Source organism: Desmodus rotundus, chromosome 4, assembly GCF_022682495.2.
Source record: "Desmodus rotundus isolate HL8 chromosome 4, HLdesRot8A.1, whole genome shotgun sequence".
NCBI lineage: Eukaryota > Metazoa > Chordata > Mammalia > Chiroptera > Phyllostomidae > Desmodus > Desmodus rotundus.
The window spans coordinates 175,172,895-175,196,681 of NC_071390.1; the positions used below are offsets into that span (position 1 = coordinate 175,172,895).

At 43.4% G+C, this 23,787-nt stretch overlaps 1 protein-coding gene across 1 annotated transcript in view; it reads left to right on the forward strand.

Moving 5' to 3' along the window:
- BOD1L1 (biorientation of chromosomes in cell division 1 like 1) overlaps positions 1–23,787 on the forward strand; it is a 53,108-nt gene that overhangs the window by 15,399 nt on the left and 13,922 nt on the right. Inside the window, exons 7-18 of the mRNA XM_024573622.4 lie at positions 38–149; positions 1,139–1,277; positions 2,237–2,309; positions 3,487–9,484; positions 11,239–11,303; positions 12,724–12,808; positions 16,143–16,186; positions 17,759–17,819; positions 19,344–19,414; positions 20,005–20,077; positions 21,865–21,944; positions 23,642–23,726. Of these exons, the coding sequence (XP_024429390.2) occupies positions 38–149; positions 1,139–1,277; positions 2,237–2,309; positions 3,487–9,484; positions 11,239–11,303; positions 12,724–12,808; positions 16,143–16,186; positions 17,759–17,819; positions 19,344–19,414; positions 20,005–20,077; positions 21,865–21,944; positions 23,642–23,726 (6,886 nt within the window). The remainder of the gene's footprint in view (positions 1–37; positions 150–1,138; positions 1,278–2,236; positions 2,310–3,486; positions 9,485–11,238; positions 11,304–12,723; positions 12,809–16,142; positions 16,187–17,758; positions 17,820–19,343; positions 19,415–20,004; positions 20,078–21,864; positions 21,945–23,641; positions 23,727–23,787) is intronic.

The following is a 23,787-nucleotide window of genomic DNA, read 5'->3' on the forward strand; positions in this document are numbered from 1 at the left end:
ATAATCAACAATAATTGTGAGTATTTTGTGGTTTTAGGCTAAAGAAAAAGAAGAGAGGCTTTTAAGAAGGCAAATTAATAGAGAAAAACTTGAAGAAAAACGAAAACAGAAAGCAGAAAAGACGAAGTCATCAAAAGCTAAGACCCAAGGTATAGAAGATGTTAACTTTAATATTTTAAACAATCTTATATACTCCACTAGTTTCCAGAAATGTATATTACTTGTATATTATTTGATTATAAAATAAAACAATCTAAATTATATCTCAGTAAAGCTATTATATGTACATTTTTTTAATCCTCACCTGAGGATATGTTTATTGATTTTTAGAGAAAGCAGAAGAGAGAGAGAAAAAAACATCGATGTGAGAGAGAAACATTGATCAGTTGCCTATCATAGGCTCCCCAACCAGGGATCGAACCTGCAACCTAGGTATGTGCCCTGACCGGGAATCGAACCAGCAACCTCTTGGTGTACGGGACGACGCTCCAACCAACTGAGCCACCCGGCCAGGGCAAAGCTGTTATATTTTTCAAAAATCACCTATTTTCAGGGGTGGAAGATTTTCTTACTTCTTAATCTGATGTGTGTAGTCACTTTTTAAAAATTATATTGCTGTGTCTAAATTAAACATTCTGTCAGGTACCAGATTACACAACTGTTAGCAATTTACTTTTCAGTGGCTGTGGAATGAATTAATCACTGGAAAATGGATTGTTAACAAGTGAGTAATCAAACTGTGCTGGTGATACTAATGGAATTAATCTGTGCCTTATGTTAATTAAAATGTCAAATATTTGTCTACAGTATTTCATTGAACAAAATTTAATTTCCTCTGGACACTGATCCTGTGTAATACCCAAATACACATATGCAGGGGTAGGCAAAAGTAGGTGTACAATTGTACACAAAACAGTTCGTTCTTGTATTATTATTCCTTTATTATTGTGTTTATTATTGTTATTATTAACCTGTATAAAAAGACAAGTCTTCATCTCAAATATTATTCTTATTCGGCACAATGTGATATTAAAGCCATTTTGCATTTTCACAGTAATTAGAAAATCTTAATGAAAAATCAGTATTACACTGTTTGGAACTGTTGTGAAACAGTTTATTGATTTTTTTTATTTTGTAGGCAAAAATAGTATGGACTTAGAAGAACCATCAACAAAGAGTTTGGAACCTAAAGCCCCCAGAATTAAAGAAGTCCTTAAAGAACGGAAAGTTTTAGAAAAAAAAGTAGCCTTAAGCAAAAAAAGAAAAAAAGATTCAAGGTACATATTTTACCTGGCAACATTCCCGTTGTATCATTCTCCCAGCATGCTTTCAGAAGAGAGGCACCAAAAGTGCCAGTAAAGAGCCAGACTTTGAATGTGTGTGTTGCATGCTTATTAAAGATCTTGGAGTTTCACTTTTTTATATCATAACTCATTGTGCTAATATCTATAATGTTTCATGTGTTAATCCTTTTTGATAATGTGATGGAAGTTTTGAATTCTCTCCCCAAAGAAATACACATGTGTAGACAGTTGTTGCTGGAGTTTCAGAGGATTTGTAGATGCTGTAGAAGGACTGGAAGAATCTCCATTCTGAACATGCAGTAACCACTTACTTGTTCATTTTCCAGTCATTCCAGGCAATTGTCTTCACCAGTGTCCTATGCTTCTCCCCATAAACCAGATGTCTAATCCACATTCTTTTTTTAATACTGCATTATCATAGTTAATCCTATAAGAATTAGAAAGCTAAAGAGACAGAGTGGCTGCGAAGTCACGTGAGCAATGGGCTCAATTTGCTATCCAGGAAGATGCAGTCATGTAAACTTCAACTTCCAAGACACCTGAATCAACATTTTGCCAAACTGTGAGATGAGTCAGGTCTCAATTTTTTCATGCCTCATTCCTGTTGATCTGAATAAATAAGACTACCCTGTTTACTCAAAAGATAGTAAGACTTTCAAAGTGTAATTATATTTTATAAAGTATTCAATTTCAAGCAACAATTCAGGAACTTTTGTTTCAATTATACTTTCCTATTGCTCCAAGAATAGTCCTTGTCACATTTGGGATTGTGTTCTCTGCTGACTAATTGTAGGATTTCAATTGAAATATAACAAGTCTTCGTTTATGGATCAAGTGCTTATAGAAAAAGGAAGCTAACTCTTTTTTTTAACCTTCCTTAAAATTTCGTACATTTTATTCGAAGTTCATGTTTGACATTTTCCCCCATGTAGGAATGTTGAAGAGAGTTCTAAAAAGAAACAGCAAGCTGAAGAAGATTCCAAAGAAACCCTCAAAACCAGTGAGGTGTGTCTTAATTAATAAACCCATTCTAAATGCTCTTTTATTACGTACAGGCTATTCAGTCCTTTGGAGTAACACTAAGAAATGCAATTGGATCGTTTCAAGTTCAGTAAACATCCCTCACATTCATTGTTAACCCCCATCCTACTACGGTCTGAATTCCTCATTTTGCCAAGTTGATTCATGTGATCGTTTATCTAGATAGTAACTACTTTTCTACTTCCCATTCCCTCGCTCACCCTGTTTCTTATCTGGCAATAACCAAATTGTCAAAATTAGGTTGATAAAATCCCTCTTAGTTTTTTCTTTGAGGAATTTAATTTTAAAGTATTTTTTAAAAGATTTTGCTCTGTCCTGGTCCCTATATTAGTAGAAATATATTAGTCTTTGTGTTAAATTGTAAGGAGGTGCCATGGTAACAGAGGCATAGAGATCTTTCTGAAAACTTCTGCACATTATTCGTATAAAAATAATTATAGCTAGTAGTCCATGAGTCTTTATGAAAGTATGTTTTGTCAGCATCTGCTTATTAACATTAATAATCTATATTTTGTGCCATACTGTTGGGTAGGGGGAAAAGTTTAGATGCTGTGATCTCTGAGTATCTCCCCTGGGTTGTATAAGCATACACATCAATTTTATATGATCTGGTTACTGTGAGTTATTGTGTGCATTTGAAACATACTAAGTATGTCATCCAACAAGCAGCCTAAATTCATGAGGTTTCCCTAAAAACGTCTGGTGTCTAAAATACCGGAAACCTTTATTTCAGTATAAATTTTTAAATTATATTCATCATGCTTTTGCCTGAAAAGAACATAGGATTGTCATTGTTTCATTTTATATTTATTAATGACTACTGGGCATTTGTGGGCTTTAGCAATTGAGAGTTAAGTAACTAGTCTCTAAAGATGCCTGCGATATGGTGGGAATAGTACTAGACTTAGACTGAGATAATTTAAACTCGTTGCCTGGATGTCAAGTTTTGGATCATGCTGAGCTTCAGTTTCCTGGTGCCCGGTATGAAGTTAGTAATGCCAACCACAGACTGCTTGCAAAGAGTTAAGTAAGGTGTAAAATATGTGACAGCACTCAACATGTTAAATCAACCCAGATGTTAAATTTGAATATGAAAATTGTCTTTAGTATTTCTCGTATTTTAACCTTTGTTTTCTTACAGCATTGTGAAAAGGAAAAGGTGTCTTCTTCAAAGGATCTGAAGCATGTTCATACAAAAAGTGAAGCAAGTAAACCTACCCGGAGACTCTCAGAGTGTTTGCATTCAACCGATGAAAACAAAAGTGAATCCAAACTAGAGAGAGAACATAAAAGGCGGACATCTACCCCTGTTGTGGTGGAAGGGGCACAGGAAGAGACTGACACGCGAGATGGAAAAAAGCAAATGGAACGCTCAGACATGGGCACAGAAGAAAAAGAACCCCAGAAACAGAAAAGCACACTTAAAAATGAAAAGCATCTAAAGAAAGATGATTCTGAAATAGCGCATGTGAAAAACCTCCCTAAGAAAGAGACAAAATCTTCCAAGGAAAAGGCTGAAAAAGAAAAAGCTGTGTCAGAAGACAAGTTGTCTATGAAGCATAAACATAAAGGGGACAGTGTGCATAAAACAGGTGATGAGACTGAGCTTCATTCTTCTGAGAAAGGGTTAAAAGTAGATGAAAATGTTCAAAAGCAAAGTCAGCAAACTAAGCTTTCTTTGGATGATAAAGCCGAACGAAAAAGTAAACATAGGAATGAAAGGAAGTTATCAATTTTAGGCAGAGATGGAAAGCCAGTTTCTGAATATATTATAAAAACAGATGAGAATATTCGTAAAGAAAACAAAAAAGAGAGACACCTCTCGACGGACAAAACTAAGGCAGAGCACAAATCAAGAAGATCGAGTGATTCTAAAATTCAGAAAGATTCTCTGAGTTCCAAGCAACATGGAACCACATTACAGAGAAGAAGTGAAAGTTATTCAGAGGATAAGTGTGATACAGATTCGACTAATTTAGACAATAATTCAAAACCAGAAGAGGTTTGCCACAAGGAGAAGCGGAGAACAAAGAGCTTGTTAGAAGAGAAACTTGTGTCCAGGTCTAAGTCAAAAAGTCAAGGCAAACAGTCAAAAGTCACTGAAACAGAATTACAAGAGGGTGTCACAAAACAGACAACCACTTCAAAACCAGATAAGGAGAAGAACTCAGAAGAAAATGACCCAGATAGACAACGAAAGTCTAAAGCTGAGGACAAATCTTCTGAGGAAACTGGTGTTGAAGCTGCATTAGAGAGTGTAGCGCCTTCAGCCCACAGTGCCCAGAAGGACTCTGGTCACAGAGCCAAGCTACTGTTAGCAAAGGACAGATGTAAGAGTGAGAAGGATTCAAGCTCCTCTAGACTGGAGAGAAAATTATCAGATGGGCACAAAAGCAAAAGCTCAAAGCATAGTAATAAGGACGTGAAAAAGAAGGAAGATAACAAATCAGATGATAAGGATGGTAAAGAAGTTGACAGCAATTATGAAAAGGCCAGAGGAAATGGTTCAGTGACTGAGAAGAAATTAAGCAGAAGGTCATGTGAAAATCGAAAAGGAAGTGCATCCCAAGAAATGACCAAAGGAGAAGAGAAATTAACAGCAAACACTTCGAGCTCTCTTAGTAGTTCCTCCCTCCAGAGACCAAAAAGAGGTGGTGATACCGCATTGATCCCTGAACAAGAGCCAATGGAAACTGATTCTGAACCTGCTGTCGAAAATGTACTGGAAGTTTCGAAAATCCACGAGAGCAACAGTAACAGTTCTCAGCAAGACACTGACTCTGAAAATGTGATGAAGCAGAAAATGACAAGCATGGTTCTAAAGGATGAAGTAAGAACTTCCACCGTGGATGCAAAAACAGCCGCTCCAGCCTGTAAATCAGGACGTGGAACAGGGGTTGCTGGTAATTCTGAAAAGCACGCTGACCATAAAAGCACCGTGACCAAGAAAGTGCATATCCAAAGTGCTGCATCCAAACCAAACCCCAAGGAGAAAACACCAACTCCACAAGGAACTCAGGAATCGAATGCAGACTCGGAAGCTAGTCATAGAATGTTGTCTTGTGCTCCATCAGAAAATGAGAGGGCACAAAAGAACTTGAAACATACAAGACCCGCTGGAGAGCGTGTTGCTCAAGGAGACATTATCGAACATTCCACAAATGTAGACCCCTCACCATCCTTAAGTTCGGTGACTGTTGTACCTCAGAAACAATCTCATGATGCAGATGTCATTCCTGTAGTTGACAGGAGAAATGTTTTGGAAGGTGGCACAGGCAGCACCTACCTGGGGGACCACTCTGACCTCCCTAACCAAAGTTTGACTGTTAAGGAATCTGAAGTCCCTAGGACAAGTCACAGCAAAGAGGGTGGTGCAATTTCCACAGCAGATAGGTCAGAGAAAGCAAGCCTAGATAGCAAAAAAAACATTCCAGAAGGTTCCCAGGCCACCATACTGCATAGTAAACAAGTGAAAGGAAGCATGCCTCTTGATAGCAAGTTTACAGACACAATTACGGGAAATGAGAATGTTAACAAAGAAGGTGGCTTGGTGGACATGGCCAGGAAAGAAAGTGACATCAGTAGAGAGCTCACTTCAAAGCAGACAGATAGAACTGCAATAGCAAATGGCCAAAGGGATGGCATCGCTGTTGACTGCATTGTAGGCATAAACACCGAAAAAGATGCTAAAACTGTTGAACTTGAGCACAGTAGAGGCTCAGGTGAAGTAGTACACATGCCAATTGATGTTGAAAGAAGGAAGGAAAACAGTGAGGTAGACACCAGTGCTGGAAATAACCCTGCCTCCTCTGTTTCACACCAAAGGAACAGAAAAACTGAGAATGTGATAACTGGGTCTGGCAGAGCAGAGAAGACTTCTCTGGCCACTAGTACAGAAGGGAAGAACAAACCCTTGAATTCAGTAAAAGCTGGGGATGCCACAACCACTTCTTCAGAAAGAGGAGAGGAGGAGGTGGCAGTGCCTTGCACAAGCATTGAAGCAGACGAAGGCCTCACAGGGGGCTCCAGAAACACTGCTGTCCTCGTGGGGGCGGAAGCTGGGCGGTGCACTGTGTTCGCCGCGGCGGAGGAAGGTGGGGGTGTGGTCACGGAGGGCCTGGCAGAAAGTGAAACCTTCCTTACCAGCACCAAGGAGGGAGAAAGTGGGGAGTGTACTCTGGCTGGATCTGAAGAGCGAGCAACAGGCCCAGTGAGTGCTCAGGCGGTCACAGTTGAAGACGGTGTCAATAGTGCTGTGACAGAGGAGAAAGATGATGCTGTGACAAGTGCTGGCTCTGAAGGAAAATGTGATGGTTCTTCCAGCAGAGACTCAGAGAGACTCAGGGGAGCTGTTACCTTCACTGGTGAAGGCGAAAGTGACGGAGCCGTAACAAGTGCTGGGACAGAAATGCGAGGGGAGTCATTAAGCGGTGAAGAGGTAGACAGGTTCCAGAGAAATGTGACAAGGATGAGCCCCAAGAAAGAAACTGAGGGGACTGTGACATGTACAGGAGCAGAAAGGGGAAGTGGAAGCTTTGTGATGTGCCCAGTCACTGGTGCAGGGCCGCAGGAGGAGCCTATGGTTACAGGTGCAGCTGTCATCCTGGTGGACAATGACACTCCACCAGGAACGAATGCCACCCAGGAAGGAGATGGTTCTGGGAATGACGGTACAGAAGGGGAGAGTGCTGTCACCAGCACCGGGATAACAGAGGAAGATGCAGAGGGGCCAGCAAGTTGCACGGGTTTGGAAGAGAGCAGTGAAGGCTTTGCAATAAGTTCTGAGTCCGAAGAAACTGGACAGAATGCTATGGACAGCACAGTAGCTCAAGACGTCACTAACATACCATTGGTCGCTGCTGGTCCCTGTGATGACGAAGGCATTGTCACCAGCACGGGTGCCAAAGAGGAGGATGATGAAGGTGAGGGTGTTGTGACTAGTACTGGAAGAGGAAACGACACTGGGCATGCTTCAGCTTGCACAGGGATAGAAGAAGAAAGTGAGGAGGTTCCCGTCTGTGAGAGTGCAGAAGAAGGAGACGGTCGCATTGGGACTGCAGCCAGGCACGGGCCAGCTGAAGCCGGAGCTGCTGCCGAAAATGCACAGGAAAGCAGCGTCCACAGTGTGAGTGGTGCTGAGAAGGAAATGAAAGATGCAGAGATCTGCTCCAGTGCCAAAGGGATTGTGGAAAGCAGCGTGACCAGCGCGGCTTCAGGGGAGGGTGGAGCAGCAGCACCAGTGCCTGAAGGTTGCGAGGGGCCCATGACTAGCGCAGCTTTGGGTCAACGCGACAGTCAGCTCGCCAGCAAAGTCAAAGTTGAAGACACCACTATTTCTACTGGTCTGGTGGGCGGCAGTTGTGAGGAACTGGTATCTGGTGCCGTTCCAGAATATGAAGTCCCTTGCACATCGCCGAGTGAGAAAGAAGATGAGGGGGTCATCACCTCTGTGGAAAATGAGGAGTGCGATGGCCTCATGGCGACCACAGCCAGTGACAATGTTACCCACCAGACTTGTGTTACTGGGGGCCAAAGTCAAGGCACAGGCTTGGTGATTTCCACCAGTACCACACATGATTACACTTCGCAATTAAGTACCAATAGGAACGTGGGAGGTCATTCCAGTGCTCTGAGAACTGAAGAAAATGTGGAAGGCCCCAGAGTGAACACAGAAGAATTCGAGGCCCCCATGCCCAGTGCAGTTTCAGGAGAGGAGAGCCAGCTCACCACGGTGAGAAACGAGGAGAAAGACGAGTGCGCCATGATCTCCACCAGCATAGGGGAGGAGTGTGAAGTGCCTGTTTCCAGCGCCACGACCACCCTGTGTGCTGGCGGCCAGCAGCCAGTGGTAACAGCTGAAGAAAGAGCCAAGGGCCCTGTCTTGGTCAGCACTGACGACTTTGAGGTGCCTATGCCCAGCGCACCCACAGAAGTGGAAAGTCCTCTTGCCTCAACCAGCAAGGAGGAGAAGGATGAATGTGCTCTCATTTCCACCAGTATAGCGGAGGAGTGTGAGGCCTCCATTTCCGGGGGAGCCTCGGAAGGTGGACGCGAGCAATCCGGCACAGCCATGGAGGAAAAAGATGGGAGTGCCATCATCTCCACAAGCTCAGGGGAGGACTGTGAGGGCCCCGTGTCCAGTGCTGTCCCTCAGGAAGAAGTCCATCCCACGGCCACCCCTGTGGAAGAGATCAGCGACACCACCATGATTTCCACGAGCACCTCTGAAGGACGGGAAGCGGTCATGAGGGGTACCATCCCCCAGGATGAAGAGGGGCCTGTGGTTGCGCAGATGGAGGATTTGAGTGATGCTGCCATCATCTCCACCAGTACAGCCGAGTGTGTGCTGACTGTCACTGGCCTGGACAGGCACGAAGAGAACCCACTGACTGCTAGCCACCCAGAAGGAGGAGACGACCTGTCAGCTGCAAAGGTGAGCAAGTGTGAGGTCCCCATGCCCAGCCTAATTGCCAAGAAGTATCAGTGTCCCAGGCCACTCACAGAAGGAAAAGAAGTGAGCACCCAGGAAGGGTGCATCAGGGCACCAGTCAGTGTGCTCTCTGCAGAGGGAGGCCCACTGCTGGAAGAGAAGATTGTGTCCTTGAGCTCAGTTAAGAGCCTGGATAAAAGCCCTGAGGCAGGGATGGCTGGGGACAGCACCAAGGCACCTTGTTTGGGAGGGAAGGACTTGGAGAGGAGGGCTGGTTCACCTGTCAACCTGAGAAGACCAGAGCAAACGTCCAGGGCTGAGGACTCCATCAGTGTTTGCTCTTTGACAGCAGCAAATACTGGCGCTAAACCAGCTGGTGACATGCCACATGTCAGAGACACTGAGACAGAGCAGCCCTCTCTTCCTCCTACCCAGCGGGAGCCTGAGGGTGACTTGAAAAGCACCCCCGAGTGTATTCATGGCCAAGAATCAGAAGCTCCTTTGCACGCAGTCCTTCCAGGTGCCTGTCGTGCGGCTCTGTCAGCAACAGAGTGTAAGCAGGACTTGACCGTAAGGAGTGATCACAGTGGATCACAAGGGACCGTCCAGGCATCGGCTGAGAAAACGGGAGCTGGCACGGTGAAATCCTTCCAGAAGGAAAGAGACCTCGCAGTCACTGTTTCTCCTGAAGGAAATTTGGGTGACCTAGGTAAGAATCTCCCTAATTGCAAACGTTAGCATTTTACAGAGATGATTGTATATAGAGTAAATTCACAACAACCTTCCAAAACATGGTTTTAGTTCCAGAACGTCACAAAATAACTTGTCAAACTTGAAGGTCAGGCTTCTCCAAAAGACACTTGTGTTCAAAGCTCAAAGCCTCAGACCATCTCTCATGGACAGGGAGGGAAGAGGCGGGAGACTACTGCAAGTTACCAACCCTCCCTGACCTTCAGGTGTCTCCACAACCCTGTGGAGTTAGTAATTTTTTTTATCACCCCTATTTTAAAAAGAGCAAAGAGGTTCACAGAGTTGAAATATCTTGCATGGTACTTGAATGCCTTTTAGAAAACATTACTCTGTTGTAGAAAATAGGGATAATAACACAAAAATAAGCATCATTTCTATTCTCGTCTGACTTACAGATCTGTAGTATGTGTCAATTCAATCCACCTGGTTTCTTTAATCAAGGGAGCACTTTAAAAAAAAAAAACTGAGCTTATTGTTAGATAAAATGAGCAGTTTCTGGCTTAGAATTTGTTTAAGAGAAATGAAATGTGTTCTCTCCTGACAGGTTTCAGGGAATGTTGGTCTTATTAGAAATGGCTGATAACTTTCAATATGTAAGCTTTGAGTGCAGTCACTCAGTATATGATCCAGCTGCGGGCACGTCGCACCCACTCCGACGGTGCTGGGTTCTGGGGGTACCAAGGGAAATAGTCAGCACGGGACGAAGCTGTGAATTCAGCCGTGTGTTGTAAGTCGGCCGTGACACCGTCATGGGGCAGGTACTTAGAATTGGGGTAAGCACAGGATCCTGTGAGGACGCAAAGGGACCGGGGCTGGACTTGAAAGGGTCAGGTACGTTGACTCCTTCCCCACTCGTGCTGTGTGAACTGCAGCATCCTGGACTTCCAAACTGGAACAGGCTGCGGTGTCCTCTAACGCAGCCTCAGGAAACGGAGGCCCGTGGTTTCATCCTGTTCACTACAGGAACTTAAGTAGGAGACAATAAGAAATCTTCCCAGCGTTGAAATAAGTAACTTTAAATTTTTCCATTGAACTTAGCCGGAGGTAAATAGAATGCGCCGCAAGTTTTATGACTTAATCATCCCTGCACTCTATTACTCCTTCTTCCCCACCCCTACACTGCCTTTTTTTCTGGAAGGAGCAAAAACAGAAAAGCTTTAGCAAAGAAAAGCCTACAGTATCTTGGAGAAAGGAAGGATTTTCTTTGGATGCTTATATGAGCCACAAGTCACAAAAGCACAGGGGAGAGAAGGAAAGAAAGGTCCGAGACAGGGATAGACTTGAGTCTCCGCCAGAGAAAAACTCGATTTTCTTCTGTCTACTTCACAGGTTTTTAACTTTGTTTGATTTTGCTGTGTCAGCATAAAGTGAGCGAAATGAGTCTATTCATAAATCACCTTTTTTATTCAGAATATTTCTCAGTGGCCCAGAATATTTCCTTGAACACTTGGAAATAAGATGTCTCCACAAATAACACTTTCTGGGCAGCCATGTTAACAGCAAGAAACAGTCTGCCCTCTCCACGAAAAGTAAACGACCCCTGCTTTTCCTCTGATAAGTTTCATGCATACTCGTTTTTATTTTCTGCTGACTACAGAATAAAACAGCAAAGTGGGCATGGCATGCTAGTTAAGAACATTTTGTTACCTTTTGGTTAGATTGTATTTTGCAAGCAGATCCTTAAATTGGTTTAATGGTTTTAAATTTCATTAGGCCTCGAAGACTCTCCATTGAATGTTTTGGGAGGATCGGACTCGAAAGCCAACTTGAAAACTAAGGTATGGCTGATAATGCAGTTTTGCTGAGCTGTAAATGGTGTTAAGTGCCATTTCACCCTATGTATACGCATACGCATTTAGGGAGTATATACCTCTCTTGTTTTCATTGTACTTAAGACACTTCAGTATTGTTATTGTTACATCCTGAGCGGGGGAGCGAAATACCTCAATAATCTCTGTACATAATGCCATCATCAGTTGCATTTACTCAAACCAGAAACCCAAGAGTCACTCTCTGTTTCTCCTTGTCACTCCACATTTAACCCATTGCCAGTTCTTTGTATTTACTTACTTACTTACTTACTTACTTACTTATTTATTTTTAGAGAGTGGGGAAGGGAGGGCAAAGGGGAGAGAGAACATTAATGTGAGAGAGAAACATCGATTGGTTGCCTCCCGTATATACCCTGACCAGCGACTAAACCCACAACCTAGGCACGTGCCCTGACTGGGAATTGAACTGCTGACCTTTCACTTTGCGGGATGATGCCCAACCAAGTGAGCCACACCGGTCAGGGCTCGATTGTCAATTCTTACAGTTTCCATTTCCAAAGTATAACTTGAGTCCGTCTGTTTCTGTTTCTACAGTTACTACACTAAGGCTTGAGTAGTGTCCCTGTTGAACTTCCTCCCTCTCCAGCCCCCTCTAGTCTGGGATTATTAGTACAGCTCTGAGAGCTATCTTGAAAACCATAAATTAGGTCATGTTATGCTGCTGAAATTTTCCAGTGGCTTCCCATCACACTTAGAATAAAATCTAGTTTATCATGGCCTGTTGGTATACCTAACTTAGTCTCCCTATCCCCTTTCCACCTGATCTCGTGGCACCCTGCAGGCATGCACGACAGCATAGTGCCAAGTGTGGGCGCTGTGCACAGCGCAGAGGGGGCTCTCCTCCCCAAGCCGGAGCAGTGGGAAGGCAGACAGGAAGGCTTGCAACAAGGACATTTGACTTAGCGTTTGAATGTTGCAATTACAGTACAAGTGTACTAGAAGAGAAGGAAGAGAAAGAAAGCCTTACAGTCAAAGAAGCACATTCTAGACAGAGAGGGAAGGGCCAGTGGTGAGGGCCAGGCGCTGCGGTGGTTTCAGGTCAGTGGTGCAGGGTACTGGTGAGGGAGTGGCGCCGAGCAGGAAGGGCCTTGTGTGTCGCACTGAGTTGGAGTTCCAGTTTTAAAGCAGTAGGAGGGCCACTGATGGATGGCTTAGAATAGATGGATTAGATTAATTTTTTTTGGTTTGTTTTTAAAGGCTGGCATATATTCATTTTGAAGTTGTGCACAGACTTGAAAGTAGGCTTGTATATTGTTACAAGGTGCTGGGTTTTGGGGGGGGTTTTTTCCTTCATTTGAGGTTAGTTTTGCCTTCTTGTTATAAAAACTGTAGGTCACTATTTTTTATGGTGCTTTGGACTTTTTAGGCATTTCTACTAGCAGAAGAAGAGGATAGTCATGAAATTCCAGCACCATCAGAACGTCCATGTGGGAGGAAGCTCACTGGGACAGGTAAGTTCCTTTTAGCAGGTTATACCTTTTGTTGCAGCTTAAAATCAGTAGCTGGTTCATAACAATATGTTGACAGGCTGTAGGAATTTGCTTCTCACTTTTTAAAATAGGTTAGCGAGAACTCTATTTCATTTTTGACATACCTTTTCCTAGGAAGTGTCAATCAGTTTTATATGAGGTAATTCTTTAAATCTGATAGCCCCAAATCATGGCAAGTAGAAAGTTGCTTTGAGCAAACTTTTGACCCATCCCCAAATGTGTCTCTGCGCTTTCCTTCCCTTCTAGGTGCTATTATCACAGCTCATTTGCAATAGGCCGGTCAGTAGCTGGTGCGCCCACTTCTTTGCAGCCCTGCACTTGGTCCTTGCACCAGAGCTACTCCCAGCTTGCAGAGTCTCTTCCGGTCTCCTTGCACCTCAGTGGTCAGTGTCCACTGCAGACTTTTTAGGGGAGTGCCCATTGTCAGGAAGAGTTAGGGCAGCAACTCAAACTCCCTGGTTCAGGACCACTTGACACTTTTAAAATTCAGCGAGGACCGCAGCTTTTCTTGTATGGATTATACCTGTTAACATTTACTAAATAAATTATAACTGAGAAAGTTATAAAATATGCATTGAATATAATTAATTCACTATGATGAGTTAACATAAATAACATTGTTTTTCATGAAAAATAGCTAGATGTTCCAAAACAAAATTTAGTAAGCAAGGTAACATTGTTTTACATTTTTGCAAATCTCTAAGTCTGGGTTAAGAGAAAATAGCTGGTTTCTCTTATCTGTTTCTGTATTCAGTCTGTTGCTGTCTGTTGTCTTGGCTGAAGTATATGAAGAAAATCCAGCATCACACATGTATGGTTGGATTTTTATAATAGTCTTTTCAGATAACTGTCGGGACATCATATGGCGTCTGGAAAGCTCACTGTATACTCATGAGTTTAAAAGGCAGATAGCATCTTAGTATTATGACTGTGCTTTGGCCCTTGTGTACCCCTCAATGGAAGGTCTTAGGAACTCCCGAGAATGCCTAGACCACACTGTGGGAACCTCAGGGATAGGGAAATAGAAATGAGAAGAACTGTGACATTAGAGAGGTTTTCCAGGTTTGTACTCTAGTCGTTATTGTACATTTTCTTCTGATTCACACATTAACTAGGAAGAAAGTAATAGGAACCGTAGCGTATGTGATCAAATATAAGCGAGTTGTTCTGTTATTTACAACATTGAAATATCTGTGCAAGCCAGATGGAAGAGTCGGGGTGGCTTGGTTGCAAGTAACAAAATCCTACAAATATTGGCTTAAATTAAATTTATTAGCTCATTGTCTTAGTTCAGGTTGCGGGAATTCCATAGATTGAGTGGCTCAAACAACAAATGTTTATTTCTCACAGTTGTAGAGCTGGGAAGTCTGAATTTATAGGGTCAGCCTGGTCAGGTTGGTGTGTGGGTACGGGGCGGGGGGTGCACACAGGAGAATATCTCGTATCTCCTCTTTTTATAAGAACACTAGTCCCATCATGGGAACCCTACCCTTAGGACCTCATCTAAACCTGATCACCTCTCAACACTCAGCTCCAAATACTGCCACGCTGGGGACTAGGTTTTCTATGTGATTTCAGGGCACACCCACATCCAGTCCATAGCATCCACAAAACTGAAAGTAAAGGCAAAGGATGATTTAAGAGCACAGTGGTCTCCCCACAGATGCATCTTAAAAAGGCCCGATCTCTTATCTTCTCCCTTGGCCCCCAGCAGGGGTGACGGCTTTCCCACTTACGATCTCTGGAAAAGGACCCTTGTCCTACCATTCATGGCCAAAACCCTAAGATTTACTCTAATTCAGCTTAGGTGGCTGTGTGTGCCCTACACTAAGTACTGTTGCCATCTGGGAAACCATGTTGTGCCCTGGACCACAACCTGGGCTGGGGAAGTGCTAGAAGAGAAGCCACAATATCACCTGTAGTTAGAGGGGAAGGCAGGGAGGAAGAGAGGGAGAGAAACATCGATTGATCACACCCCTCTCACATTCCCCAACCAGGGGCCAGGCCACAATGCAGGCATGTGCCCTGACTGGGAATCGAACCGGCAACCCTTTGCTTTGTGGGACGACCACCTGAGCCACACCAGTCAGGGCATGAAATCATAATACTTGTACTGTCTGTGCTATAATCTTTTTTTTACTCAGCCTTATATTGTGGGCTTCCTTCATTGTCATTGTATTCAGATTGATTTCATCTGAATGGTAATCCATAATGTATTTTCCTGTTTGTAGATCTTAGCAATCTCCAATTTTTTTTTACTATTATAAATAAAGCTGCAATAAACTTCCACACTCATGTAATTATGTGTTTCCCCCAAGTATTTCCATAAAAGTGAATTGGGAGGTCAAAGAATATATAAGTTTTGAATTTTGATAAACACTGATCTCTTCCCCCTTTTTTGGAGCCAAATAATGAAGGATGAGTAGGTATGCAGTAGGTGGAGAAGGCAAAGCGAAAGGCAGCATGTAAGGTACAGTGTGTATGAATCCTCACGCAGGCCTGCCTGGGGTGGTCAGGGCAGGGATCTTCCCAGGGAGCCTTCAGCATGTGTCACCTGGGGAGGCTCGCAGGCCTGAGTGTGTCAGACAGGCCTGGACAACCAGCCCCGGGCTGGTGAGCCCCTTGGGCCGACGTGTGGAAGCCCTGACCTTGACAGAGGGATCCAAAACTCAGAGAGAGGCGTTAGTTAAAATTTGTATGTATGAATTACAGTACAAATAATTCACATCCCACTTGTTATGGTCCCAAAGGTACCATTGTGGAGGTTCTGAAGTCCTTTGTTCCCACAGTTATATTTCAGATTACTGTGTTTAGGTACGGTTCAATAGGAATTCTACTTACGTAAAAGGAAGTTGTTTAGAAGAAAAATGTGTGTTCTGTCACTGTTGAGTAGAAACAGTAGACCTTGTACTTCAAGTTTCCAGAGAACATAAATAGACCTTTGCCGTTTGAGGGGCTGGGAGCTAACTTTTAATTTCATGGCATTGTTAAAGGAACCGGTGTTACCCTGCAGCGTAACAGTCGGTAGAGGTCTTCCACCTTTCCTCTGAGCTCCAGGTCACGAGCATAGCAGGCACTGGAGTGATTGGAGGGACCACTGCCATGACAGTAAGAAGGCAGGCAGCAGTCATTTCTGTGGTTCTTCTCTTTGGGTGACAGACATGGGTTGTTGGAGAAGATTCGTCAGAATTTTATAATTCCCTGAGCAACATAGTCCCACCTCACTGCCCTAAACATCTCTAACTCTGTTTCTCTGCAGCTCAGTTTCCTTATTTCTCATTTTTGTTTTGAACAGCCGAACTGCAGAGAGAGCCTCTGGCGTTGAACGAAGCACTGAGGGTAAGTCGCTGCGGTGGCGGGGTCCCGTGACAGTCTGTGGGTTGTCTCGGTTTAGTGTTCGGAGAGTGGCCGTGGAGGGGAGTCCCGAGAGGGGTTGTCTGCACCGTTTCAGAAGGAGACAGGAGGCCATGGGCGGCATGCTCTATGCGCGAGTTCACACACTGACCAGGATCTTTCCTCGGCCTCTCCTACGTTCAGCTGTAACATATCCACTGGTGTCGTGAAGTGTGTATAGTCGTCCCCCCAGTCCCCAGAAAAGTCACTCTGCATGCAGCAGCACGGAATGACACCAAGGACGTAGGAGAAGGCCCACATGGCTCCGTCTAGAAAGCTCACCTGGTGCCTGAGTGTTAATGGAACCCTTCGAAGAGCAGAACTTGCTGTTTGTGGTGACCGTGAGGTCATTGCAGATCATCCTGTGACCTGAATCGGTCATGGTGCCGCAGACAGAACAGACTTTGTTGTGAGAACTGACGTTAGCTTTATGTTTCTGGAAGGCTTTTCTGAAGATACCAGACTGCAATGGCCATGTATACATATTTGTTTGTTCACATGGCTTTCACAATCCCTTTTGTACTTGAAAGTATTTTTTCTTTTTTGTATTTCTGAAAGCATTTTTGGAGACCTGATATCATACCATTTCGTAAACGCTTGCAAACTGCAGACAGGCATGTCCTGTCCTAAGCTCCTAGAGGACTTAGTACCAGACAACTGTGGCATCAGAGGGCCCTCCTCACCCTGTGGAAACACCCCGTTTTGTAGCTGGAAGCTCACACACAGTCAGCTGAGTAGGAAGGAAGGAAAACCCCACTTGTCTGGTTCAGGTTTACCCTGCAGAGCCAGCAAGGTGATTGTAAGCCCTGAGAATGTGCCCCATTCTACCTCAAAGCTTCCCTGAATCCGAGTCCCCACTCAGCATAGCCATCCTTTCTAAATAGGCATGAAATTCTGTAACTTGGATTTTGAACGTTGTGGGATATTCTGAGACTTCCTCAGTAAAAAAAGAAGCAAAAAGCCCTGGCTGGGTAGCTCAGTTGATTAGAGCATCATCCTGATGCACCGAGGTTGCAGGTTCAGTCCTCAGTCAGGGCACATACAGGAATGAACCAATAAATGTATAAATAAGTGGAACAACAGATCAGTGCATCTCTCTGTCTATAAATAAAAAAAATAAATAAAACAAAAAGTACAGTTGACAAGATTTACCGGAGCAGGACAGAGTGACAGAATCCTTTAGCCTTTTTTAAATAAAGGAAAAAGAAAATCATGGGGGATCATTGGATGGGAAAGGAATACACAGAATTCAGAAGCATTTTCTCGTATTATTCTCTTGCCATACCACCTTAAAGGAGAATAAACATAGTAGGATGACAATTTGTTAAACGGGAGCTTCTTCAAAAGGAAGATGCTCTGTGCTCTGGAACTTCTTGGTGAAATTAAAAAGAACATGCATTCCAGCTCCTTTCAGCATCCCACAAACTGGGAGTAATGTAAATTACCTTCTTCTTCCTACTTTATGCTCTCAAGACTTCTCAGGTTATCCATTAACAACATTTTCTATTGTGTGTTTAGATGGAAAACTCAGGCTCAAGAACAAAGGAAGAAATTCACAGCAAATATCATAACAAAGAAGGTAAGTTAATGAACTTCAGACTAGTAATTTTAATAGTAATTATAATTACCTTTTGTGAAGTGCCTCCTATGTGCCTGGCCCTGTGCTAATTACTTCTCAGATTTTCTTTCATTTAATTAATGCGATCCAGTAAGGTGAGTGTAAACAGCATCACGTCAGTAGTTGAGGAAAGTGAGGTGTGAGAGGCCCAGTGGCTGGTTCAAGGCCATGCGGCCTATATGTGGTTCCTAGCCTTAAATACTAGACTTTTGCCAGTCACCTCGCAGTGGACTCAGTCCAGCGTGAATGCAAAGGGTACAGTCCCTGTGGTTTGTACTGTCGGAGAAATTCTGTGCTGAGTACTGGACACTGTTACCTCCTGACAGGCAGTCTCCGGTGGGCCCATAGCAGGAACGTCACGTCCGGGGCTTAGGTCCCACTCCCCAACACCCGTGAGGACTGCCAGCTCCAGAGGGATAATTCTCTTCTCAACCAGAATATAGGATTTTCTTCATTCCTATTGATTTTGTTAATTCTCTATTCGAAGAATGGGGAAAGAGGTTGCAATCCCTGTGCAGGTATTTTTATAATGTGTTATACTGTATTTCAAACCAAGGTAAAGCAGCAAGAACTATAAATCCATGTACTTATCACCTAGTTTTGTCATGTCTTAAAACTCAGTACATTTGCTTCAGACACTTTTTTAAAATGTTCCAGATAAAGTTGAATCCACACTAGACCTTCCCAGTCCCAGCCTCCCTGCGTCTACTCCACAGGGAGCCACCGCTCTGCACTTGCCGTGTACGCTCCCATGCACAATGTCCAGCCTCTGGTCATGTTCCAGGAAGGGGTGTCACGCTGTGGGGCCTGTCTCCTCCACACGTGCTCATTCAGCATTACGTTCTGAAATGTTGTCACCTTGGGGGCTGTCCAGTTACTTTTCTTCTGCCGCTCTTTAGTATTCCACCTGCGAATAGAGCAGTTACTAATTTTTGCTTCTTTGGGTTTTTTTGGCAATTCTCCCAATTGTAGAGAGTGCTCCCACGTGGGATCCTGTCCCTGTTTCCCAGTGCCTGTGTAGTGAGTGCACCTGTCACTCCAGGTGTGCCATTGCTGGGTCAGTAGGCACCTCTTCCACTCGACTGAATGTGCCAAATTGTCACCAAGGGGTTTCTCAGTTGTCACTCCACGCCTCTCCTGTAGTTGGTTTTCTCAGGTGGTTTGGGGTCTTGGCTAACCAGATGAGTATGACGTGGTGCCCACTTGTTTTCTTTGGGCGCTTCTGCGTGCTGTGCTGTGCTACACGGGCTGTCGTGTAAAGCCCAGGAGTCCTCCTCCCTCCCTGAACCCTGTTTGCTCGCATCTAGAAATGGAAACTGTGGGACCTTCCATACATAGTTGCCACGAGGAGCCCATCACAGTCATCCATACCATGTTCTTCCCACTTTCCCTTCCCCCTGCCTTCCCTCTACCACACACCCCTAAAATAAGTGTTGAATTAGTAAGTATTTAAGGTTGTTTTTCTTTTTCGTGTTTATTACTCAGGCATATCCAGTGGTAGCAAAGACAACACAGAAGGCATAAGAGGTCACAGTGTTGAAGCAAATTCTAAAGAGGTGCGTTTTCGTAAGAAACTTACGGATTTCATGTTTTATGCGGAGTGATTTCACCTGTGCACAGAGGCCTTACTTCTGGGTATATATGAAAAACACGATGGAGTGGTGAGAGTTCTCCCTGTCACTGCCATCTGCGTGTGCTCACGTAACGTCCAGGTGACTGACAGATCCCAGGGTCACTGGGCGTGTCCACGTGGTGCACTCAGGCGTCCTGCGGCATTTGCTGCCTTCCGTCCTCCCTCGCGTGGGCACTAGAAGGGAAACACTGCCAGTTAGTTCACGACGAGCTGTCGATTATGAGGCATAGCGTGACTTCAGAGGTGGTAAAATGAGAACTACTTTTTAAATGTAATTTAGAACTCTTGAAATATAGTATGTACCCAGAAACAGATTTGACTATTTTGTATGGATTTACATTAGAATAAAAAAGACTCAAGCTTAGTCTAATTCAAATCTAGATGCCAAAGGTGTTATTCTAGACTTTTAAAAAGTATATCAAAATGTGTTCCAAAGGCGAGAAGCTAATGTGCCCATTTCAGTAGACAAGATGCAAATTTGCGTGCCTCTAACAGAGTCATTCTTAATTCCAGGTAGAAGAGAAAGAAAGGCATACGCCTAAAAGAAAAAGAAAGAAGCATTACCCCTCTTCAGAAGATGAACTGGGTATTTAGAGTGTACCTCTTCCTGTTTCAGACATCTTTGAAAATCATACTATTTTCACACGCAAAATAGTGGGCTGATGACAGAAAACCTAGAGCAGGGGTGTCAAACTCATTTTTACCAGGCGCCACATCAGCCCCGCAGTTGCCTTCAAAGGGCCGAAATAATTTTAGGACCGTATAAATGTAACTACTCCTTCACTGTTAAGGAGTTGTAATTACACTCGGGCCTTTGAAGGCAACTGCGAAGCTGATGTGGCCCCGGGGAAAACGAGTTCAACACCCCTGCCCTAGAGGGTGGTGCGGTTGACCCTGATCAGTGTGAAGGTTGGGGCCCTGGCCACCTGCGAAGTTGAAAATCCGAGTGTAGCTTAGGTGAGCTCTCCACATACACAGATTCCCCGCTGAGGGTGGAAAATACAACTGACCCTTGAAGAATATGTGTTTGAACTACCTGGCTCCGTGCAGACGCAGACCTGAAAAGTCAAGCCTGCGTTGTTCAAGGGTGAACTGCAATTCTTCACTTCTCAGCTCTTGAGTCCAGGTTGTTTCCAGCCTACCTTGACACCTGCAGGGTTGGTTCTCGACTTGATCTAGAAACTAGGTGGTTTCCTGCACGACCCAACTCCTGGAACGCACAAGACCCAGGCTCCCTCTGTAACCTGGGCCTGGATCATAGACAGGTGCCCTGCAGAGCTCGGGAAGCACTGTGGTGAAGGTGCACAGTGGCCCTTCTGTGCCTCGTGCTGTCTGGCTTTCTCCTGGTCTGTAACCGTGCCATTCAGTAGAACCTGGGGCAGTGATGGGAACTGTTCTATTCTGCATTTGTTTTGTCCAGGACAATAGCTGCCAGCTATGTGGGACTATTAAGCACTTGAGTGGGGTCAGTATACATGAAAGGCTGAATTTTAACTATATTCCATTTCCATCAATTTACATTTCAATAGCCACCTGCAGCTGGTGGCCACCATATTGGACAGTGCAGAGACTTTTATACTTTCATATGTGACACCAAGTACAAATTCAGAAAGTACTTACGAAATAACATGTGAGGAAGAATGGATATCTTCCACACTTGTGTGGTAAGGAACATAACTATTTCATAATTATTGAATTCGTGCTATAGATATTATCCATGGTACTATGTGCATATTCATAGTAACTATGTGTTAGGTATTATCGCCACTTAATAAAAGAAGAAAATAAGATTCGGAGAGATTCGCAGCCACAAGCCCATGATCTTAATCATTAAATTGTACCTCTTCAGGGGTGTCGAACTCCCTTTCACCAGGGGCCACATCAGCCTCGTGGTTCCCTTCAAAGGGCTGAATGCAATTTTAGGACTGTATAAATGTAACTGCTCCTTAACAGTTAAGCGGGAGCTCGGCACTGCCGCTGGGTAGAAACAAGATGCCGGGCCAGATGAAACAAGGTGGAGGGCTGGATTCGGCCTGCGGGCCTTGTGTTTGCCGCCTGTGTCTTAGGTACTTATTGAGGAAGTTCAGATACTTCTGGGGGACTCTGCCCGCTCTAAGCCTTTTCCATAGAACGGCTGTTTTGGTGTCATGAGCATTCGTGGGTTTTTATATTATTACTTATTTTTGGCTTGGCCAAGGCCTTGTCCGTGTCCAGTGCTCAAATCACATGACATTAAATGTACATTTTGAGTCTCTAGCTTCACTGCATCAGAAGCCTAAGAAAGAAGTCTCAAACTGTCTTAAATAGAACTATACATTTCATTTTTCATTTAGCGTTGTATTCCTTTGTGATTCTGTCCAAACTGATTTATAGATGATTATTCAGATGCCCTGGATTCCAAAGTAGAAACAGCACAGAAGCAATATTCTGAAACTGAGCCACAAGACACAAAGGTATTTTCTCCACATAATTCATTTTAAATTTCTGAAGTAACCTAATTATATCATTGTGAACAGTTACATATTTTTTTCATTCTTTTATCCCTTTTACATTGTGTATCTCTAATAGTAATCTCTGTATTATAAAAGATATATTTTAGGCTCAAAAAAACCCCACAAATCAAAAAAAACTACAAATGTTGTGCTTCATTTTTTTTCTTTTGATTTTTTTACAGAAAAAATTACATTTAATATATTTATTGTAAGATAGAAACTAATAGAAATCCAGAGACAATTTTTTTCTTTTGATTTTTTTATTAAATTTATTGGGGTGACATTGGTTAATAAGATTATATAGGTTTTAAGTATAGATTTCTTTATAATTCTATACTGTGTGATTGTATCTTATCACAGTTTTAGATAGAATCCTTGCTTAGACTTTGTTCATATTGTTAACTTCCTTAGGTTTTTAGGTGCTTTCTTCCAAAGCGTAATGTGCTTTGTTACAAATACATGTACACCGAATCAGTGAAATACAGGAATGCATAGTAATTTAAAATTGTAATATTCTGCCTTCTATCTACCTTACTCCCAGCCCCTAAAACGTATGCTGTGCAAGGATAAGCAGTACCCATTACCTTTTCTCCTGCGATCTGTTTCCGTCCTAGGGCTTACAGTTTTTTGTTTCTGCCCCACCCCATCTTGTTCTAGGCCCAGCTTTCTCCATCTGCTGGCCGATACTGCTTTTGGGCTGTTCTTCCATTTCTGAGACTCAGTACTCCTTAGTGTCTATTCCAAACTTGCTCTATTTCCTTGTTCTCTCCCTTTCTATAATTTATTTTCCCATCTTATTCCAAAAGGAGGTAAATCAGCTTATAAAAATATATGCAGCTAACTTCCAGGCACTAAAACCAGTTCAGAGTCCCTTCTTCCCGTAATAGCCGATTAACTAATAAAAAGTAGTAAAAGAATTTTAACAACTAAAGAAAGTCGCATCTTATGAATTTCAGTTGGTTGTAGCCAAGGAAGGAAGGGGCCTTTAAGGCCGTCACTACCCTGCCCTCCCAGAACAACAGTCCTAATACGGCGCTCCTCAGTTTGCAGAGAAGCTGATTGAAAGGCATCTTTTAACTTTCCCATCATTTTCAGTAAAAAGTCATATGTGTAATATTTTCAATATTATAAAACAGCACTCCAAGATTAAGCCTTATTTACATATTTTTGTTCAGGTATTAGTATTATAATATAAACATTTTGGTGTTTCATACTCAAAACTTTTTTGCAACCGAAGTGAGTAATTTAACTGGAGAGAAAGATTGTTGTCAGTCAGCCCCACTGAAGACCCTTCCAGTTTATCCTCCCCCGCCAGGGGAGGAAAAAATCTGTACAAGTCTCTATCTTCTTGTAGAATTTCCCTCTAAAAACACAAAGTCCAGGGGGAGGGAGAAGAGTGATGTCCATTTCGCAGGAGCAACAAAAAAATAGCCGCCTTGGTTCTTTATCCTTGAACCTTATCTCATGTTCTTCTGCCTTCAGAATTTGTATCTTTTTTTATAGTTTCACTAGCAGCAACAAGTTACTTTTTTAAGGCAGTTTGCAACAAACTATTTTGAAAGGCCACTGGGAAATTTGTTTTTGAAATAAAAGGAAAACTTTGGGAGGGTAACTGGAGGCAGTTTGAAAAAGAGGCTTCTTATTTAACTTCTCCGTAGGAAGAGAGCTCTGGGGATTTGGAAGAATCATCCAAACCAAGTCCTAACACAAGCGGTACTGCTTCAAGAGCCATGGAAGAGAGAGGTGAGTACTGCATCGGCCGAAATAAACTGGGAGGGGGACTAACCCTGCGGGCAGCCAGCAT